The 22,240-nt window shown below is 39.4% G+C and overlaps 1 protein-coding gene across 9 annotated transcripts in view; it reads right to left on the bottom strand.

The window, feature by feature from the left end:
• Nucleotides 1–22,240, bottom strand: part of cast (calpastatin) — a 194,597-nt gene that overhangs the window by 168,715 nt on the left and 3,642 nt on the right. For all 9 annotated transcript variants that reach the window (XM_069891956.1, XM_069891995.1, XM_069891947.1 and 6 more), the window contains exon 2: nt 7,088–7,153. In XM_069891956.1, coding sequence (XP_069748057.1) covers nt 7,088–7,153 — 66 coding nt within the window. The remainder of the gene's footprint in view (nt 1–7,087; nt 7,154–22,240) is intronic.

Here is a 22,240-nt window from a genome sequence, read left to right as displayed (position 1 = left end):
TTCAGGTATTCTGCGGTACTGAAGATTTTTTAGGATGGAAATTAGCCAAAATTCTTTGACAATCCTAAAGAGGTTATGGACTTTGCTCAGTCTCTACCAATCATGCAGTTTCAGGAACGATGTAGTCCTTCAAGGTCTCCAAAGAGAGTAGAGATGTAAGGTGGTATCCAGATTTTTAAAAGAAATGGAAGCAATGGTGATCGAAGTGGTAACGTTGATTTTAAAAAATAAATCTTTTTATCTTTTTTTTGAAAAGAGTTTAAATAGTTTAAATAATGATGATAGTTTAATGAAATGGGAGTTGGGAGAGGGAACTGGGTGGGCACTAGTTTCCAGAAGTCATCAGCTACCTGTGAGTTATCTCACACCCAATATTTTGGGGGAGTTACCGCTTTGGGCGGTTTAAACAGGAGGAGGTAGTTGTGACCTCCGACCTGTTTTTTTTTCTTTTTGATTTTTGGGTTAAGAAATTAAGGTTTTTTTTTAATTATTTTTTTAAAATAAATAATTATATATATTTTTTTAACTCTTTGCTTTGATTGTAATTGAGAGGGAATTAGGAGGTTTTTTCCTCTCCTTTTTTTTTCTCTTTTTTTTGGGGGGGGTTTCTCTTTTTTCTTTCTTTTTTAAGAGGATGATGTCACAGAAGATAATAAGTCAAAAATTGAGGATGTTGAATTAGATGAAGAGGAAGATGAGGGGAAAGGTGATAAGAAGAAGAAGAAAATTAAGTACAAATACATTGAGGGAGAAGAGTTTAATAAAATTAAGTTAATTTTGATAGAGAATTTTGAAGATGTTATAAATGAAGAATATGGAGAATTTTATAAGAGTTTGAACTTTTTTTTCTTTTTTTTTTCTTTTTTATATAAGGGGGAGGGGAAGGGAATAAAAAGTTTATCTGATTGTTTTTCTAAGGGATGTTTTTGTTCTCTCGATGAACTATAAAGGAAACTTGGTATTAATGGAAATTCTGTATTTATGTATTATTAATTATGATTTTTTGTATAACAGATATGTGGTTGATATATGATTTTAATATTTGAATTTAGTTTTAAAGTGGATTTCATTTGTTAAATACATGAATTATGTTTGATTTAAATATATGTTTAAGGGTATTATTTTAGTATTGATTTTTTTTGTTGTTAGTAATTTTTTTTGTTGTTAAGTTTTATCCTTTTTTTTGTAAGTGGTGTTTTTTCTATTTTATTTACAACATTGTTAATTAATTCTTCACTCTTTATTTTGGGGGGGAGGGTTGGATTAATTTTAAATTAGATGATTAATGTTGTGTTATAATTATTGGGGGGGTTAATTTGTGTAGTTTAATGATGTAGTATTCTAATTTTTATTATCTTATTTTTTATTATTTCTTTAAATATAATTTTTATTTTATTCATGTCATAAATTTTTAATTAAAAAAATTTTTAAAAAACCAATCCCTTCTATAAATGCCTCCTCAAGTCTGCCTTGACTAACCTGATTCACCCAACGTGCATGTTAAAATCTCGCATGACAACGACCATTCCATTCTCCCATTCATCAGATATTTCAAGATTTAAGATTCTTTTATTGTCATGTAATAAAACAAATGTAATATTACATGAAATTGCATTTAGGCTGCCGTACGTCTGTCAAAGATTCGCCGTCAGCAGAAATTTCCTGGCATCTCTTACAATCAGAGAAAGAGAAGCAACAGAGGGTACTTTCATAGTCACTGAGTGACCATGGATTCACTTCCAGTGCTCCCACAGCCTCTGCAACTACACAGACTTTAGTTGAATTCATCGGCAACCCAAGCTCCAGATCCAAACCTCCAACAACATCAGTAAGTTTTCAGTCACCGAGGCCCCCCAGGAGCCTCTCCCACCTGGTTTCGATACCTGGTACCCTTCAGCCAGTTACCAGCAGTCCACAGCCTGGGGTAGCCCTTTGACCACATTCATCTGCAGACTGCACACGTCCCTCACCTCGTCGAAAGCACCCTGCCATCTGGGTTTTCTTCAGCCACAGAGCCCCACACTGGCCCACCATCGTGGTCACTGTCCCATAGGGTCATATCCTCTCCTCCTCCTTCTCAAACCAGGGGTTGGTCTCTTTGTTTTCTGATGTCATGCACCAGAGTCTTCTGGCTTCCCCAGAGTCTGCAACCCCTCGTGGCTGCTGCCAAACTCTGGCGTCACCATCTTGGGCCCAGGCCCCGAAGTCACAGAATTTTGAAGTAAAACACTGTTGGCTCCTTTAACAGACCTTTAAAGTTTGCACGGAGTCATCAGTAATAGGACTGGATGGTGGGACTCTTCAGGGGAGTGCTGCGTCTCTGCTCCCTGATATCCATGGGTCCACACTCAGCGGTAGCACTGACGTACCAGCTCTGGCAGTGTCACCATTTTACTTCTTGATTTATGATCTGTGCCACTGTATGGTTATTACTGGGTGGTCAATAGACAGCTCCTACCAGCAATATTTTACCTTTTACTATTCTGGTGGAGGAGAGAGAGAGATTCTGCCTGTGGTGGGGTGCGGAGAGAGATTCCTGGCTGTGGAGAGGGGAGATGGATTGCAATGTGATGGGGATGGAGAGAGAATCCAGCTGTGGGAAGGAGAAAATCCAGCTGTGGGAAGGAGAGAGAATCCAGCTGTGGGAAGGAGAGAGAATCCAGCTGTGGGAAGGAGAGAGAATCCAGCTGTTGAGGTAAAAGAGCATTCTGTTTGGGGGGGGGGGGAGCAGCTGGTAGAGACTATTGTCATTAATCCTAACGACTCAGGCCATTTGTAAAAAACACACGCAGACACAGTACTCAGGACTGTGTCCACTGGTGAACCTTTACAGTATGAAAACATGGACACTTGTGGTAGTCCAGCAAAAACAGGGGAATGGAGTATCCTGGTAGGTAGTCCCTGACAGCAGGGACTTGGGAATCCAAAGTGTTAATCTTCATCACCCAGAAAGGAAAATATTGTTGATTCACAGCCATCAATTTACTTGCAAACAAGATTTTGGATGGTCGGGTTCAGCATTCTTTTGGAATCCTTTATTTATCATATTTTTAATCAATAGCAATTTAAATGCCATTTTCAAATACCGTCAATGAGCTATGCATTCTGCATGAAATCCAACCATCTCTCCTGTGATGACAGAGTTATTCAGACAGTTTTGTGTTTTTCCACACAACCATTTCCACCAAAGGAAAATAGGATAAAGTGATCCTCCACACTGCTCCCTGCCCAATTCCAAAGGGAGCCACCCCTCCCTTCAAAGCTTCCACCACATCCCTGCCTTATCTAACCTTGACATGGCCAGCATATCCATTCTAATGTGTAGAGTTTATCATTGTTTGGACCAAATACATTTGATGGGGTAAACACTTGTAACTTACATCCTTTATCATTATGACCATTCTTAGTTGTTACAACACTATTTGTAACAAATACTGCTATTTGGCTCATCAAGCCCATGCTGGCTCTCAATAGAACAATCCCACAAGTCTCACAACCCTCTCCTTTTTTCTTAGTAACCTGCAATTTACTCTTTGTTACAAACCTGTGAACTTATCTTCAATTATTTTACTGTTTACTTACAGTTAGTGAGAAAGTACTGGAGCCAATTAACCTATGACTGTTTTTGGGACAGGGAAGGAAATTGGAGATGCCAGCAATAAACTTGAACTTGAAGAATGTAGAAAATCTTGACATACAACACCAGAGTCCAGGATCAAATTCAGGTTACTGGAGTTTATGGGTTGTAAGAATCATCTACAAAATTCTAAAATACAGGGAAAAATGAATGGTGTATTTTCAAGAGAAATAGAAGGTGATGTACTTAGCAGACCAAGCCAAGAAAATGTGTTAATGTTTAGGTTGAATACCCTTTGTCAGAACTCTTCCACCAGAAATGTTAACTCTGTTTTGCTTATGACCTGTTGTGTATTTCCAATATTTTCTGGTTTTATTTTTCATTCTTGGCACCAGAAAAACGTTATTCTTTTCAAAGTCAGTGTATTTAATAGTTGATGCTGAAAGTCTGGTTTAAAGTTGACTTTTCTCTTTTTTAATATCTTTATTGAGTTTAATAGATAAAAAGCCTCTGTGGATAGTCTTCTAGTTAAAAGCATATAATGGGTCATATCATATACATACAGACAACTTGCCTCTTTCAAAACAAATTCTCATAATTAATAAAATCACTATTGAATAGAAAATAGATAAAATACAATTAAAATTCTGTTATTCATAAAAAGGTATGTATCATCATCTTATTTTGTGATATGATCAATAACTAAACCACTCCTAATTCCAATTTTATATAATTCCACTAGAGAAAAAAGAAAGAAGCCGCCCTCCCCCACTAATCTAACTCATCCCTCTAAACCAGGTTAATTTATATAAGTTATGAAGTTATGGATTGAATAACGACCTTCAGATACCAGACATCAAGTCTCTGGTACATCCGATTATCTTCAATTTATGATAATAATCCATTATGATAAGCAATCCATATCTTATCAAATTCAAACTTTACATCTATAATATTGTATTTCATTCCCCCCTCTCCCAAATTTACACAAGACATAATATCATTTAACCATTGAATACGAGTTGGTGAAGAGTTATCTTTTCATTTCAATAGAATTGTTCATCGAGCAATCAGTGAGGTAAAAGCTATGATTTTCTTTTGGGCTGAGGTCACTTCAAGAGAAAAGCCAAATAAATAATTAAAGAGCATAGATAATCATCCTTTATTCAAACTTCTTTATTCGACACAGATTTTAAGGAGCGGCATCGATTAGGTATTAAAAGTTTTAAAGACCTTTATATTTGAGGTAAATTTGCTTGTTTTGAACAATTGTCAACAAAATTTAAATTTATAATAGGCATTTTTTTAGATATTTACAAATTAGGCATTTTGTTCAATCCAACCTTTCTGATTTTCTTCAAATTTCCAATATTCTTGATTTACTCTTTGACCATGATGGATTAATATCAATTATTTACAATAACAATGGATCTAAGAATAGCTTCAATGACTGTAATTAAGAATGAGTAGGAACAAGGTTTGAATATATCATTTTTAGATGAAGACTAGGACTCCACTGTTAATTTGATTAATGACTCAATCATTTTATGCACAACATTGTTTGTTACAATTTAAAATGATGCGTAGAATACACATGTCCAAAACTAAATTATCTCGTTTTTATCCTGATAATGATCCACTATGGCAGTGGTTCCCAACCTTTTTCTTCCCACTCACATACCACTTTAAGTATTCTCTATGTCATCGGTGCTCTGTGATTAGTCAGGGATTGCTGAAGGTGGGATGTGAGTGGGAAGGGAAGGTTGAGAACCACTGCTCTAGACACAATTGTTACCAAATTATTTTGCTTGAGAAAAATTGTCATTGGCCCATTTCCTTTGGAGTTATGAAACCGTGCACATAACAAGTCAATTAGGCACGATTAAAACAGTGGTTTTCAAATTTATTTCTTTTCACCCACATCCCACCTTAAGCAATCTCTTACTAATCACAGAGCACCTATGGCATAGGGAATAGTTAAAGTGGTATGTGAGTTGGAAGAAAAAGGTTGGGAACCACTGCACTATGGGATAAATGTAAAATATTTGAAGCTTCATTGATTCATATGTTCTGGGAGTCCTCTAATATAGAATATTTTTAGAAAAATATTTTCCCAACTTTATGAACGATTCTTAAGATCAAAATAAAGTTGATTTTTAACCAAATATTAGCAGATTTTATGTTTCTACAGTGAAACATAGATCATGCTTCTCATGACAGCTTCAAATTTTTTCACATAAAATGAAATATAGTAAAACCCATTATCCAGAATTCAAGCAGCTTGCAAAAAAAGATTGTGGAAAATGAATAGGTAAAAATACAGAAGTTTAAAATTGGCATGCCTCCCTGTTAATTTGAAAATCCCCACATCAGGCAACCTCAAACAATCAGAAAATTCACTCATCCGGCATCTACCAATCCCACAGGTGCCAGATACCGGGGGTATTACTGTACTTTCTAAGGCATGGTTAGTATTGATTATATGACTGGTGATACTAGATGTCTCCTCCAATATTAACTCCAAGTTAACCATTTAAACCTTAATTTCAGGATCTTCAGCAATGTGTTAAATGTCTCAGAGTTACTAACAATCACTTTTTCCTCAAAGTTCCACTACTTTTGCTGAGGCAATGTTTAACATTTAAATTGGGTAATGCATCAGGGATACCCACAAGTTCCAAAGCAAAATACATTATCTTTCCACAAATTTCAAGTACTGTAATTGGTAAAACACACTGATAAAATATGCGCAAAGGTCGAATAACAAATACAAATATATCATTCTAGCTATCACCGAAAAAAAATTACACACAACCACAGTAACCAAAAAGTAAACCATTTCCATGTCTCTTTCTCATAAATATATTTCCAATACTTTATTATTTCATTTCACAAAGGTTTCTCAATCTAGAACTGAAAATACAAATTTCGAATGATAACATAATGGGGCGGCATGTTTGGCAAAGTGGTTGGCCCAATGCCTTTACAGTGCTAGCATTCAGGACCAGGTTTCGAATCCCATGCTGCCTGTAAGAAGTTTGTACATTCTCCCCATCTCTGTGTGCATTTTCCCTGGGGGATTCAGGTTTCCTCCCATTGCTCAAAATGTACCAGGGGCATGTTAATTGGGTGTATAGTGGGTGGCATGGACTCATGGGCTGAAGTGGCCTGTTACCATGCTATATGTCTAAATACAAATTTATCCTGTTACAATAATTATTTTGCGTTTCAATCATATCAAAGCAAAATATAGTGGATGATAAAATAAAAATTGAAAATGAAATGTAGGTCAATGAAGAGAGTAGGTCTTGACTTTTTCCAACAATCACCTAATTGAAGATTAACCACTCCCACACACATTGCACACTCAGTACCTTCAGTACATTAAAATTTCATTTCAACTAGTCCTTCACTCCATATGCATGAAACACTGAGCTTCGCATTGCTAAAATTAAAGATTTTATCTTCAGTATGACTGTTACATCTTAAAGAAAGTATTCATTTTCTTACCTCAGTTGATCGAGTACTCGTACTGGTGCTGGTCTTCGACTTAGTCAAATCAGTGTTTGTTCCTCCCTTTTGAAAAAAAGTACAACTTTATGTAAAACATTTGCAGGGATAATATCAGATTTCAGAGAATCAATTACGTATAGACTTGGACAGCACGGAAATTGATTCTTTCAGCCCATCTCATCTATGTTAACAATGATACCTACTTCTGCTAATCCCTTTTGCCTGGATAAGACTCATGTCCCTCTCCACCTTACCCAATTAAGTATCTGTTCAAATGCCTCTTGTAATTGATTCTACCTCTACCATTTCCTCGACAGCTCATTCCAAATAACCACTACCCTCAAGCAAACTTAACCTTCAATTATCCTTTGAATTTCTGCCCTGTTCTGGGGATAAAAAAAAAGACTATCTCTACTATGTCTCTCAATCTTATAAACCTTTATGAGGTTACCACTCAGTTCCTATATTCCAGTGAGTTCAAACCCATCATATCCCAACTCTTTATCATCACATCCTGGGAAATGTCTTCTGCGCCCTCTCTACTGCTATTCCATCTTTCCTGAAGTGTTATTTTTTTACTACCCTCTCTACTCCCTTTTGCCATTTTTCGAGAGCCATGGATTTGCATCTTAAGTTTTCTCTGCATGTCTATGGTTCCTAATTCCCTGCCATTTATTCTGTATGTCCTACCAAAATTTGACTTCCCAAAACGCATTACCTCATACTTGTCGGATTAACTTCCATCAACGTGAAACAAAAACCAGGCAGGTGGAAGAGGAAGGGGTGGGGAGGGGAAAGAAGGGACAAGGGAGAAGCACAGGCCAAAAGGCAAGAGGTCAAAGGTGGATACCCATACCACATTTGATTTGTGATCTTCAGTCATCCAAGAAGTTGAGAACAGCTGCATGCGCCTGAATTTAGTATGGCTAAGTTCAAAGCAGCCTCTGCTCATCTGAACAAGCCCAAAGACTGGTCAGATTCTGCAGTTGATACTACATCTCAAGAACTGTCAAATGGAAAGAACATGGTCGATTCATTAACAAGGAGGCTCACTCTTTATTTTAAGACCAAAGGGTGATCCATGAATTTTTTTCAAACTCAGAAAGAGAGAGAGTGAGCAGAGGTGGGAAAGCTATAAAGGATAGGCAGAGAAATACATGCATCCACAGCAACGTGTGCTGTGTTTGAGCTTCACAGTAGATTTCTGCACCAACTACAAGAGCAGCAACAAAAAAATACTAACACTTAAAATTTGACAATAGTTTAAGATAAACAACATGCTCATAGTGGCACAGGAAGGACAAGTTTAAGCCTTTCTGGACAAACAATGGTCATCTACACATTATAGACAAGTGATCCTAAGCCAGGATGCAGCCATTTAAATCCATCACTAGCATACCCATGCAGAAAGGTACACATAGATTTGGATACAGCAAATCAATAATGCAACATTTGCCAATACAGAAATCCCCAGAATCCAGAATTCAAGCAACCATCAACCCAACCAATTGGCAAAAAAAAAAGATTAAATATATAAATAAATGCAATTAAAATAAATAAAAATAGTTTAAAAGTATAAAAGCAAATGTTCTCAGAAGACACAACCCCTTAATGAAGATGGGAGCAGACATTCACAGCAGAGCGCCCTATCTGCAGGAGCTGTTTGAACAAAGTTTGAATAAAGTTGTGTTTGAATAAGATGGTGGCGCCCAGGATGAAGAGCCAACCGATGCCATTCACTGCTGTGGCGTCTCTCCCAAAGCGTTTCCCTCTCCCTGCCTACTAACTATATTATTAAGTATTAAGCATATTAGCAAGGCTAATATATTGTTGCTGCTCTGTAAACTTGAGGGAGGGGGGGGAGTTAAGTATGGCAGCAGCATAGATACCAGTGGGGTTAGCATAATACTGTTATAGCTCCAGTAACCAGAATTCTAATTGAAATATAAATTTTGTAAGTTACGGAATTTTTAAAAATTCTCTGTTTTGCGCAGTTCCTTTCGATTCTTTATCTGTTTACAGTTCTCTATTTATTTACATGTAAACGCTGTATACCGTCTTTTTGCACTTCCAATCAGCGGCAATTCTGGCTGGCCCGCAGGAAAAAGAATCTCAGGGTTGTATGTCCTCTGTCAATAAATCTGATATCTGAATTACCTAATTAAAGTGAACTTTTCATAATTAAGGTCGACAATACTGACTTTTTTCCCCCAAAATTACATTTTGCATGATCTTTTGTCTTTTAAACTGTGTATTCTTAATACAGGTCTATGAGTTAGGCATTATAAGGGTGAGTCTCAATCAACTGGAAAATTTGCACATCCTGCATCCGCAATCCCCGTAGGTGCTGGATAACATGGGATTTCACTGCATTAAAGCCTGGGACAGGGCAGGGTTGTATATTATTTACTTAAGGCATTGTCTTAACTGATCCAAGCCACAGAATTTCCCAAAGTGATAGAATGATGATGAAACATTCCTCTGCTAACTTTTGTAGATTTAAAGCAATTGCCACGGTTATCTTGAGATTTCCTGTTGCCATCCTTTTATGGTTAGCTTAAACAAGTGTTGTACTGTTACTCAAAATAGAATTAAAACTAATTGAGGTTTTCTTTAAATATCTTGCAACCTGTGTGACAAGCTTATAATTGCTACAAACAAGCTGCATGTTAACCACTGATTAGCCCCAGAATCCAAGGTATCCTTGCTATTTTCCAGTCTTCTCCTCATGCCTTCTTCTTTTCTTCTTTCTTCTTTGGCTTGGCTTCGCGGACAAAGATTTATGGAGGAGTATGTCCACGTCTGCTGCAGGCTCGTTGGTGACTGACAAGTCCGATGCGGGACAGGCAGGCACGGTTGCAAGGGAAAATTGGTTGGTTGGGGTTGGGTTTTTCCTCCTTTGTCTTTTGTCAGTGAGGTGGACTCTGCGGTCTTCTTCAAAGGAGGTTGCAGCCCGCCGAACTGTGAGGCGCCAAGATGCACGGTTGGAGGCGATATCAGCCCACTGGCGGGGGTCAATGTGGCAGGCACCAAGAGATTTCTTTAAGCAGTCCTTGTACCTCTTCTTTGGTGCACCTCTGTCTCGGTGGCCAGTGGAGAGCTCACCATATAACACGATCTTGGGAAGGCGATGGTCCTCCATTCTGGAGACGTGACCCACCCAGCGCAGTTGGGTCTTCAGCAGCATGGATTCGATGCTTGCAGACTCTGCCAGCTCGAGTACTTCGATGTTGGTGATGAAGTCATTCCAATGAATGTTGAGGATGGAGCGAAGACAGCGCTGATGGAAGTGTTCTAGGAGCCGTAGGTGACCCATGATTAGAGACATCCTCATGCCTAGTGTATGTATAAAAGCATACCACCTTTTAAACATAGTCAGAGGGACCTTATTGTTGCAGCCATGCACTACATAATCCTCACAATGGCAGACGTTTCCCATTACACTTCAGATGGTAAAGTTTGAATGCAAAGGGGTTAATCACCTTCACTCTCAGAGGCAAAGGTGAAGCCCAGTTGTGTTGTCTTCTGTTCATATACAGGATAGTTCACAGACTGATCAGCATCTGCGGCCAGTTTGTGTTGACATCGAGTGCCAGAATTAACCAGAAGAGTGAACCAATGCTTTTCAGTAACTGACTTGGCAGGTCTGACATTCCTTTTAGTCAGATCAGACTACCTGTAGGTGCTGGGCATCTGATTCAGAGGAACTGAGGCACGTGGCAAAAATTGGTCAGAGACCAAAGAACCACTAGATATTAGGACTGTGCGAGCAGTGTTCTCTCTCAACAACAAGGAAGAAATTGGCCATCAGGTGTGAGATGTTCTTGGTACTGTTGTACTTGGCACGGATGAGGCCCATCCCCAATACCTCAGCCCTGGCAATCATCCAGGCTGTTCATGTGGGGATCCAAAATAGAATGAGTTCGATGGCCATAAACAAGCTACTTGATCATGAGGTGAACGACATATACCTTTGTAATAGCTCCATCAGGCTGTGCACAGAACCAAGGTTTGAGTGCCCCAAACACTGACCATAAGTCAAGTTTGGTGGCATGGTTAGTCCAATGTTATTACAGCGCCAGCAACCCAGGTACAAATCCAGTGTCGTTTGTATGTTCTCCCCACGTCTGCGTAGATTTTCTCTGGGTGTTCTGCTTTCCTCCCACCTTTCAAAAATGTTCAGCACAGAAAGTTCTGCAGTCACTGAGGGACAGCATATGGTTTGCTGAGCAGACCATCTGGATCATCTGGTAGAGTGCCCTTCACTGCAATTCATCAACCACCAGGTCCTGGCCTCTGGCGAGAGGTTCCCTCCCAAAGTCAAAACCTTCCTGCACAACCAGAATATAACCCCAGTCAAACATCTGCCATTGAGACTCCTGTGAAATGAAAACTGTCTCCTCCCACTCTTTACAGTTTGTGGATTTGCTGTTTGTGTGGAAGGATGCAAGGATTTTCGTCACAGTTCATCCTCAGAGCAGACGAAGAGAGAATCTCTGATTTGCAGGCTGTTCCTGGGGTCACACAGAAAAGACAGAGAGAGCAAGAGCCCTCCCAGTGTTCAAAACGTACTGGGGGTTGTAGGTTAATTGAGTGGCACGGGCTTGTGAGCCAAAAGGGTTTGTTACTATGCTGTATGTATAAATTTAATGTAATCAAAAATGTTTTTGCTAAAAATGTTTTCTGCACAAGAGCAAATGAAAATAAGAAAATTGCAGATGCAGGAAATCTGAAATAAAAGTTGAAAATAGAAACATTGTTTCACTGTCTCAGAAAATATACCCTGGTTGCCCCATCACTCTCCCCCAGCTTCACTGCTACCTAGACTAACCCATTTTTCCCTTTTTCAGTTCTGATGAAGGGTCCCAGACTCGAAACATTAACTGTTTCTCTTCACACAAATGTCATCCAACATGATCAATTTCTCTAACAGTTTCTTCATGTCAGCATGACAGCAGTGAGAGTTAACACTCATTATAGACTAATTTTCAAGTCAATCATGCAACCAACTTTCATAAATTCCAGCCCAACCAATTCCTGCCATTTTTTTGAAGCCACTACTCTTCAAAAGATGTTTTTTTTCCCTGTTTCGAGTCCAGAGGACCCCAAAACCAAGCAGCAATAGATATTCACCAAAAAAATGGTTACTTAAACAAAAGTTGCTTTTAATTATCTTTAAACATGAAAATAGAATCAAACTTAAATTTATCACTATTGACTTACTTAATTTAATTTAACCCCTTTCTAATTCTAAGCGCATATGTATGTAAGGTGTGCAAGTTCAGAGAAGTTCCTTGAATCACAGTCCAATCTCACTTCTCATTCCTCCAAGTTCACTGGTTGCAGGCAATTCTTATACTATGCACAGAATTTAACATGTATAAAGTTCAACAGGCTTTGGTGCTTGAAAGGTAAATGGGTTACCGCTCAGGAAGGTTCTTGTCGGTTTTCAGAGAGAGATTTGTTGTTCCAGGACATCCACAAGTGATGTACTTCCATCAGCCACTCCAGTGTCTTGCTGACAAAACTTGCCCTTTCAGTGTTCTGCAAATGATAACCTCTTTCTTTCAGGTCACCACCACAGAGTTCCTTTTTTGTTTCACTTCATCCAAGTGAAATATTAGACAGCCAGTCCTCTCCTCTTGCATGAACTACAAGGGATTTGACTAGGTTGTCTTCCAAACGGGGCTTTCCACAAGCTTGCAGGCGTGTCCTGTTCCAGTCCCAGCTACTGTTGCTGGCTGTAACACTGTAGAAATGATCTGTGTGTGTCTCTCTCTCTTCGAAAGACTGTTTGACACTCTCTACTTGCAAAACCACATGACCATCTTAGAACAGCAAGCTCTACTCCAGACAAAAGGTGGCTCCGACAAGATCTTTCATTTGTTGCCTTTTGTAAACAACAATCCATGAGTGAAGTCTCTTGGGCACTCTCCAAAGCTCTTCCAAAAGCTGTGGTGCCAATATGTCTAGCATTAGCAGAGCTCTAGTATTTCAGATAAGATCTGTTTAAAGTGTTTGTATGTGACTTACTCTAACAAACCTTTCCCAATTTACCTCCCAAAAAACATATTTATATACAATGTCACACCCCACATGCTCTCTGGCAATTCTCTGAACCTTCCAAGAATTCTTCACACTTGAGTTAAAGAAGGAGGGTAATTATAATCTCTTCAATATTATTTTCTATTGGAGAGCTCTATTTCAGAATGAGTAGAAACAAGGTTGATCTTTTTCCTTCTTTGCTTTATAGTATTGAGTACGTTTCGCTTTACCAATTTTTAGCTTTAGTTCAGTGCAGGAGCAGTTTTTTTTCCCCTTTCAGCCTCAACATTTGCTTTTTAAAATTTGGAATTCTTTTATCAAAAACAAACGTGATGAAACAAGAGTCCATTTCATTAATAAACTGCAATTAAACTGATGATGACAATACACGAGATTTCAAACTTGGCTGTCCATTGTTATACAGTTTTACAAATCTGAGTTTATTCCACCTGGAAATCCATTAAAATCAAATTAATATACTATCAGGTATGTACTTCCAAATAATTACAATACACAAGCGTGCTAGAGAAACTCAGGAAGACATGCAGCAACCATAGAAAGTAAAGGCCTGGGCTCTTCATCAGGCATAAGCAAAAAAAAACAGACAGGTACATGAAAAGGTGAAGGAAAGTGCAGTGGAGTGAAGGGGTAAGGAGAGAACAGGCAGGGGGAAATGCACAGGCTAGCACACAAGAGTTCATAGGTGGATACCGGATAACAAAGCAGAGAAAAAAATGAGAAGTGATGGGGAGAGGTTCAATAGCAGCTCTGAAAGGAGAAAGAAGGGGGTAGGGAGCTATAATATGTAGATGGCCACGGACAGACACATCATGTGACAACAGTGGAAGGAATGAAATCGTTTGCCACTTGATTGACATAGAACATAAAAATCTACAGCATAACATATGTTCTCTAGCCCACAGTATTGTGCCAACCTAATTCTTCTTTCTTTGGCTTGGCTTCGCGGACGAAGATTTATGGAGGGGGTAAAAGTCCACGTCAGCTGCAGGCTCGTTTGTGGCTGACAAGTCCGATGCGGGACAGGCAGACACGGTTGCAGCGGCTGCAGGGGAAAATTGGTTGGTTGGGGTTGGGTGTTGGGTTTTTCCTCCTTTGCCTTTTGTCGGTGAGGTGGGCTCTGCGGTCTTCTTCAAAGGAGGTTGCTGCCCGCCAAACTGTGAGGCGCCAAGATGCACGGTTTGAGGCGATATCAGCCCACTGGCGGTGGTCAATGTGGCAGGCACCAAGAGATTTCTTTAGGCAGTCCTTGTACCTTTTCTTTGGTGCACCTCTGTCACGGTGGCCAGTAGAGAGCTCGCCATATAACACGATCTTGGGAAGGCGATGGTCCTCCATTCTGGAGACGTGGCCCATCCAGCGCAGCTGGATCTTCAGCAGCATGGACTCGATGCTGTCGACCTCTGCCATCTCGAGTACTTCGACGTTAGGGATGAAAGCGCTCCAATGGATGTTGAGGATGGAGCGGAGACAACGCTGGTGGAAGCGTTCTAGGAGCCGTAGGTGATGCTGGTAGAGGACCCATGATTCGGAGCCGAACAGGAGTGTGGGTATGACAACGGCTCTGTATACGCTTATCTTTGTGAGGTTTTTCAGTTGGTTGTTTTTCCAGACTCTTTTGTGTAGTCTTCCAAAGGCACTATTTGCCTTGGCGAGTCTGTTGTCTATCTCATTGTCGATCCTTGCATCTGATGAAATGGTGCAGCCGAGATAGGTAAACTGGTTGACTGTTTTGTGTGCCCGATGGAGATGTGGGGGGGCTGGTAGTCATGGTGGGGAGCTGGCTGATGGAGGACCTCCGTTTTCTTCAGGCTGACTTCCAGGCCAAACATTTTGGCAGTTTCCGCAAAGCAGGACGTCAAGCACTGAAGAGCTGGCTCTGAATGGGCAACTAAAGCGGCATCGTCTGCAAAGAGTAGTTCACGGACAAGTTTCTCTTGTGTCTTGGTGTGAGCTTGCAGGCGCCTCAGATTGAAGAGACTGCCATCCGTGCGGTACTGGATGTAAACAGCGTCTTCATTGTTGGGGTCTTTCATGTCACATCATGTGACAACGGTGGAAGGAATGAAATGGTTTGCCACTTGATTGCCATAGAACATAAAAATCTACAGCATAACATATGTTTTCTAGCCCACAGTATTGTGCCAACCTAATAACCTACTCTAAAAGGGGCCTTGAATTTCCTGACTACATAATCTTCCATTTGCTATTCCAGCCAACAGAGTGAAAGTACACATTGAAACGATGTTCTTCCCCTGATGCAGAGAGGAGCACTGGATGCAGTCCATGACCCCAACAGATTCACAAATTAAGTGCTGCTTTACTTGGAAGGACTGTTTGGGGCCCTGAGGTGATGAGGGAGGAGGTGTAGACGCAAGAGTAGCATTTCTTGCAGTCACAGAGGTAGGTACCGAGGGAGCAATTCGTGGCAAAGGATGATTCCCAGAAGGAGCAGTCCCGGCATAAAGAGGAGAGGGGAAGAGGAGTCGGGTAACGGAATCCTGCAGCAAGTGGTAGAAATTGCAGAGAACAATATGCCTTCCTCCTTCTTCTCCCCCCCACCCCCCCCCAACTATATATACAGGCGCCTTCCTGTGATGAATGGCCCAGACCTGAAACGTTGGTTATCCTTTACTTCCCACGACCTGCAGAGTTTCTCCAGCACATTGCAATGGACCCCAGCATCTGCAGACATTTTTGTTTAACCACTTGCAAATGTTTTTTTTTCCCTAGTACACAGTGTCTGTATTTTGTAAGCTGTGTTTTGAAAGCTGTATTTATGGAGAAAAAGGCCTATTACCAACACAGAGCTGATTAGTTTGAAAAGGATAAAACTTTTTCCCCCAAAAAGAGCTCATATTATTTTGTTATTTATTTTCAGTATAAACCAAAATATTCAAACCTTCAACATAACGACCAAAGTAAAATTAGTTTATTCAGTACAGATCTGAGATCTCCTTGCTGCCATATATTGCTCATTGTATCATCAGAAATCATCGGAGAATTTTGAAAATGAAAATTAGATACAACAACCATTTTTAATGAAATATGATTTTTAAACTTCTTCAATTACCTACAGCACCTGATCATTAAAAAGATCATATTTTAGAATATTTGGGAATAAAGATTTAATTTTTTTAAAGTTATCATTTTCTTTTAAGGCAAGTAATACCATTATCCTCCCACAAACAGAATCTATTGTCCAACAGTTACAGCATCAAACACCCAGCAAGATCTTACACATCTGAAACATGAAGATATGGGAGATTCTAATCATTATCATGTTGATTCAAACATTCAAAAGTATAAATGATACAGCAAACAAATTGAATCTACTCTGGTTTACAGGAGGACTGGAAAAACTCAGCAGGTCTTGCAGTGCACCATCCATACGAAGTAAAAGCTGTCCACAGTGCAGGAATCAGGAATGCTGAAAATCAGACAGATGGCTGAATAAAAAGGTGGGATGAGACGGATGGCAATGGGTAGAAGAAAAAGAACCTACCGTCTCTTTAGAATTTGCACAATCTTGGTGCTGATGAAGAGATCTGAAATGTTAAGGATTATTGATGGCTATGGCAATGGATGAAGTTGCTTCCATTGACATCCAAAATCTTAATAAATGAAACCATATGCTCATCTGCAGGTAGACATTGCTTTGAGGGCTTAATGTGACAAATTCAGTTAAATTTGAATTGTATATCCATGGATTAGTAAATTACATTTCATAATAAAGTTAAAAAATTGCTTATGAAGACCACTTAGAAAAAAATTCCTTAACAATGTTGTTTATTTTTTTCCCTCCAATACAAGCATTTCTCAGACAAAAAAGAGCATAGTATTTTTTTTTTCTTTGTTTGTTTTAGGCCAAATAACTTGGATGTAAAATGGTGAGTTAAGAGAGGGTCAGGAATACATTATGAGCATTTTTAAATTTAAATTAAATTATTATTTTTTTAAATTTAAACATACAACACAACAACTGGCCATTTCGCCCTACAAATCCATGCCTCCCAATTTACACCCCATTAACCTACACCCCTAGTACGTTTCAAACAGTGGGAGGAAACTGCTGCCCCCAGGGAAAACACACACAGGGAGAACGTACAAACTCCTAACAGACAGCGCATATTCGAACCACGGTCCCGAGTGCTGGTGCAAAGCAACTGCTATACCAACCGTGCCGCCCAAGTACATCTAAAGTGCAGCTACAAATTTATCTCAATCTTTTGTCTGAAGGAGAGGTGAAGCAAGGGCTGGCAGGCAACGTGAAACCAGATCAGAAGGAGGTGAATATTGAGGAAGGACATGTTCCACCAGCAGTTAGTTTTGAGCTCCAGATCATAGCATCTGCAGTCATTAGTAAGACCATTATTTTGTTGTTCCACGATGAGGTGTCTTCAAGGCTATATCCTCTTTGAAAAGTTTTTCCTCCACTTATTGATCAGGAATCTGGAAGTCCCCCTCTCAGTGGTTTATTCTGCTCTCTGGCCATGTTCTTACTCAAACGTGACTGTTTCCTTAATACATCTCCATCTGCCCTTCATCTTCCTCCATGTCACCTGCCAGCCTCTGCCTCATATTCTCTTTTTATGCTGTGTATCTCCTCTCTTGGTGTTTAACTCAACTCACAATATCAACAGTTCCCCCCCCCCCAAAAGATGCACGCGAGTTCATCCAGTAGATTGATTTTTGCTCTGCGATTCAGCATTAATGCTATAATGAAAGGATGGAGCCAACCATCCTGATGAGATAGATTGCAGTTGAGTGAACAACTTTTTAGAAATGCTCTTCAGAAAGTTTCCATTACTTTGATTACTTCTGAGGGGTGGTAATTGACAGTGGATGTGACTTGCTTGCTGTGGATAGGATAGACCTGGGCAATTCTCAATGTTATTGACCAATTCCAGAAATGTAGCTGTAGACATACCAAGAATAGGTGGATAGGCAAGAAGGCTAAATTATCTACTGCATTGTGCGTGTTCTGTCAAACAACTGCCAGATTATTGGCAGCTGTTCTTCAGCTCTCAACTAGCTGGGCCCAGAGGGCTGATATTAAACCATGTTGGGCAATAAACATTCACAAGCATACATCTTTGCATCACCTCGCGGGACTATTACACTGTCACAAGATTTGTCCCTCTTTTATAAAAACCTGGCAAGCAATATTAGCAGAGCAGAAATTTCCTTTTAGCAATTACCGTTCAGTATTATGCATAATATTGTGATTCCTTTTATCATACACCTTCGTTTTTTAAATATCTATTAGATCGTTAGTATTGCGTGTATGTTCTTGTGTCTGTTACATGGTCAGCTCTCTGGCCACTATTAAGTCCCCAGGGCTCTTGAGCCATCACCTCACAGGTTGGCAAAGCTCTTTTGTAATCTTTTGTTTCCTTTGGACTTCTCACTGCTCCAATGTTCAGCCTCCCATCTTCCATCTAAAACCCATTCCTGTTCTTGCTCTACTTCTCAGCTGTGTTTTCACTGGCTACTGTTACGGTGTTGCCTCAGTTTTAAAATCTTCAGCTCTGTTTTCCCAACAATCTACTGCATTTTAGCATTGAAGGTAAAGATAGTAATAACAGGAAAACTGAAGATGCAGGTATTGTCCTATCAAAGACAAATGGTGAAAATTGAGGGGAAAGAAACTGGCTTAGCACAGAAAAAGAGCAAACAAATCTTATCACCTTACTAAATACAAATCTACAGTGCCTGTTTGGGACAAAGACACGTTTTTTCCCCTTTATTTGCCCCAGTTTTAAATTTGTAATCGAACAATTCACATGTGATTAAAGTGCACATCGCATATTTTATTCACATTTGTATACATTTTGATTTGGCCATGTAGAAATTACAGCTCATTGTCAACTCATTTCAGGACACCATAATATCTGGGACATAGCAGAGGTATGAATATTAAAGTAGTCACGTTTCATACTTTGTTGCACATCCCTTGCATACAATAGACATGAGCAGGTGCTGAGTATCTTCTCATCGTCAGCTCTTGCTCATTTCAGGGACTTGTTCCCTTAAGTTTTCTCTTCAGCATATGGAAGGCATGCTCAATTGGTTTTAGATTGGATGACTGACTTGCCCATTCAAGAATTTTCTGGTTTTCAGCTTTGAAAAATTCTTGTTGCTTTAGCAGTAGGTTTGAGATCATTGTCTTGCTGTAGGATGAATCACCATCCAATGAGTTTGGAGGCATTTGTTCAAATTTGAGCAGATAAGATGTTTCTATACACCTCAGAATTTATTTTGCTACTGCTATCAACAGTTACATCATCAATGAAGATGCATGTGCCAGTATCTGTGGCAGTCATACATGCCTAGGTGTGATAGATTATGTTACATTTTATATTGTATATAGATATGTTTTAAAGGAGATAAATTGTGGCAGGTTTTTTTAGTTAGGTGACACACAGATACAAACACTTCAAAATAGATCTCATTTAAAATGTCAGAGCTCTGCTCAAACCACAGTCCATGCTCTGAAAAAACTTTAAAGAATTGCCTGATAACAGTGAACTTGGAAGATTGAGAAGTGAGATTGGACTGTGAGTCAAAGAACTTTTCTGAACTTACACACACATTTCACACCCATGCGCTTAGAATTAGAAGTGGGTTACGTTAATTTAGGTTAAGTTAATAGTGATAAGTTAAAGTGTGATCTTATCTTCATGTTTAAAGATAATTAAAAGCAACTTTTGTTTAAGTAACCAGTTGTCTTGGTGAATTTCTGTTGCTTCTAGGCTTTAGGGTCCTCTGAGCCCATAGCACAGGCCATAACATCCCCACCACATTTCACTGATGAGGTCGCATGCTTTGGGTCTTGGGCAGTTCTTTACATTCTTGCCATCACTCTGATACAGGTCTCATCTGTCCATAGGACCTTTTTCTACAATTCTGCAGGATCTTAACTACTTCTTGACAAACTGTAATCTGCCATCATGATTCTGTGGCTAATTAGTAGTTTGCATCTTGCAGTGTAGCCTCTATATTTCTGTTCATGTAGTCTTTGCAAGACAGTAGTCATTGACAAATCCACACCTACCTCCTGAAGAGTGTTTCTGATCTGTTGGACTTTTGGGGACTTTTTTCATTATGATGAGATTTTTTCTGTTCTCAGCAGTGGAGGTCTTCCTTGGCCTAATAATCCATTTGCAAATACTTAACTCACCACCACACTCTTTCTTCTTAATGATGTTCCAAACAATTGATTTTGGTAATCCCTAGGTTTAGGTGATGCCTTTTACTGTTTTAATCTGGTTTTTCAGCCTCGTAATGGATTCCTTGAATTTTATTGGCGCAACTCTGGTCCTCATGTTAAAAAATGGCAGCTACTGATTCCAAAGGCAATTAAAAGCTGAGAGGCAAGCCAAGCTTTCTTATTCCAATGAAGCAATTAAACATACCTGAATAATCACAAACACCTGGGAAGCCAAATGTCCCAAATATTATGAGGCCTGAAATGAGGGGACTATGTATAAAAAGTGCTGTAATTTCTACATGGTCAAACCAAATTGTATACAGGTAACCTTGAATAAAATCAGGAAAGTGCACTTTAATTATATGTGAAATATTTGATTACAAAGTTTTTAAAGGGTGGAGCTCAGGGGCAAATAAAGAGGAAAAAAATATTTGTCCCAAACATTATGGAGGGCACTGTAGGTTTATTCAAAACCTCAAAAACTCTGAGGTACAAACCCAATAATATTACAGGATTATGTCAGAAATACTCAGCAAGGTGACACAGTTAATGTAGTGGGATTACAGTGCCAGCAACCTGGGTTCAAATCCACCAAGTTTGTCCATTCTATGTCTACATGGGTTTCCTCCCACCCATCAAAAACCAAACTTTGCAAGTTACTTGTGTATTTGTGAGGCACGGGCTCATGGGCCAGTAGGGTCTGTTACCATGCTCTATATCTAAATTTTAAAAGGTTTGCCAACTTCTGTGGAGAGAAAAACAGAACTATTGTTTCAAGTTAATTGCTTCTCATCAAAACCACAAAAAAAAGAAATTAAAGATGTTTTATGTTACAAAGAAAGGGAAAGAATGGAGATGACCAAGATACTGTTCGTTCAAAGGTGCAAACAAAAAATAACAGACAAGCAGTGATTGTACTTGTTGAGAGAAGATGGTGAGTGCTTGTTGCTCACAGCTGGTGTTGGGCGGAGCGGCAGGAAGGCCAGTTGCGTCATGAAGAAAGGTTGAACAGGAAAGACTCACATCCACTGGCGTAGCAAAGTGAGAAAGGGTGATTAAAAGGTCCTGAAGTTCTGAATAGGGTGGATGACGAGAAGCAGTTTCCGGAACTCTCCTGAGGGAGAATCAAGAGAATGTCAGTGGATGACAAGGGGATCACAAGTTAGGGCAGATGTGACAACACTTTCCTTTTCCTCAAGATGTTGCCAGAGCCTTCAAAACTCTCTCCTGCACAAGGGAACTAGAATCTTTCAATAGAAGAATACTAGAAAATAGGAGCAGATGCAAGCCTCCTGATTTTACAGTATTATCTGACTGGCCTATCCCAGGCCACAAATGGCTGCCAATTACTCTCATTTCCTTGACCTTTAAAATTTTAGACACCTCTTCTTTAGCTTATATAAAATTTAACTTACACAACCCTTTGGAGCACAGAATCAGCGTCTGCAAGAAGACTAGACCAGAAGTAGATAGATTTGCATTACTCTTAGCAAACAGGAATGGAAAGTCAAAATTAGAATCAGGACAGCCATGATCAGATGAAATAGCAGTCCAAGCTCATGGATGAGTGTCCTACCTACTCCTCATTCTTAGGTACTATGTAAATTGAAGACAAGTGAAATCAAGTGGGAGAGAGAGCTAGAATTATGTGATACATAGCACTGAAATTGCTTGAAATTAGAAATAAAATTATGTCATAAAAATCCAGCAGGACAGCCAGCATCTGTGGAGGAAGAAAAATAGTTAACTAAACATTCTAACCTTTGATTAGAACCACAATTTCATCAAAACTGCCATGTTGGCTCGGATGGAGACACACAGTAGACTGCAGATGCTGGATTCTGAAGTTAGGCACCAAGCTGCTGGAAGTACTC

This window comes from Narcine bancroftii, chromosome 1, assembly GCF_036971445.1.
Source record: "Narcine bancroftii isolate sNarBan1 chromosome 1, sNarBan1.hap1, whole genome shotgun sequence".
Lineage (NCBI taxonomy): Eukaryota > Metazoa > Chordata > Chondrichthyes > Torpediniformes > Narcinidae > Narcine > Narcine bancroftii.
Note: the sequence above shows the minus strand (reverse complement) of the source record. Positions and strands in the feature narration are given on the sequence as shown.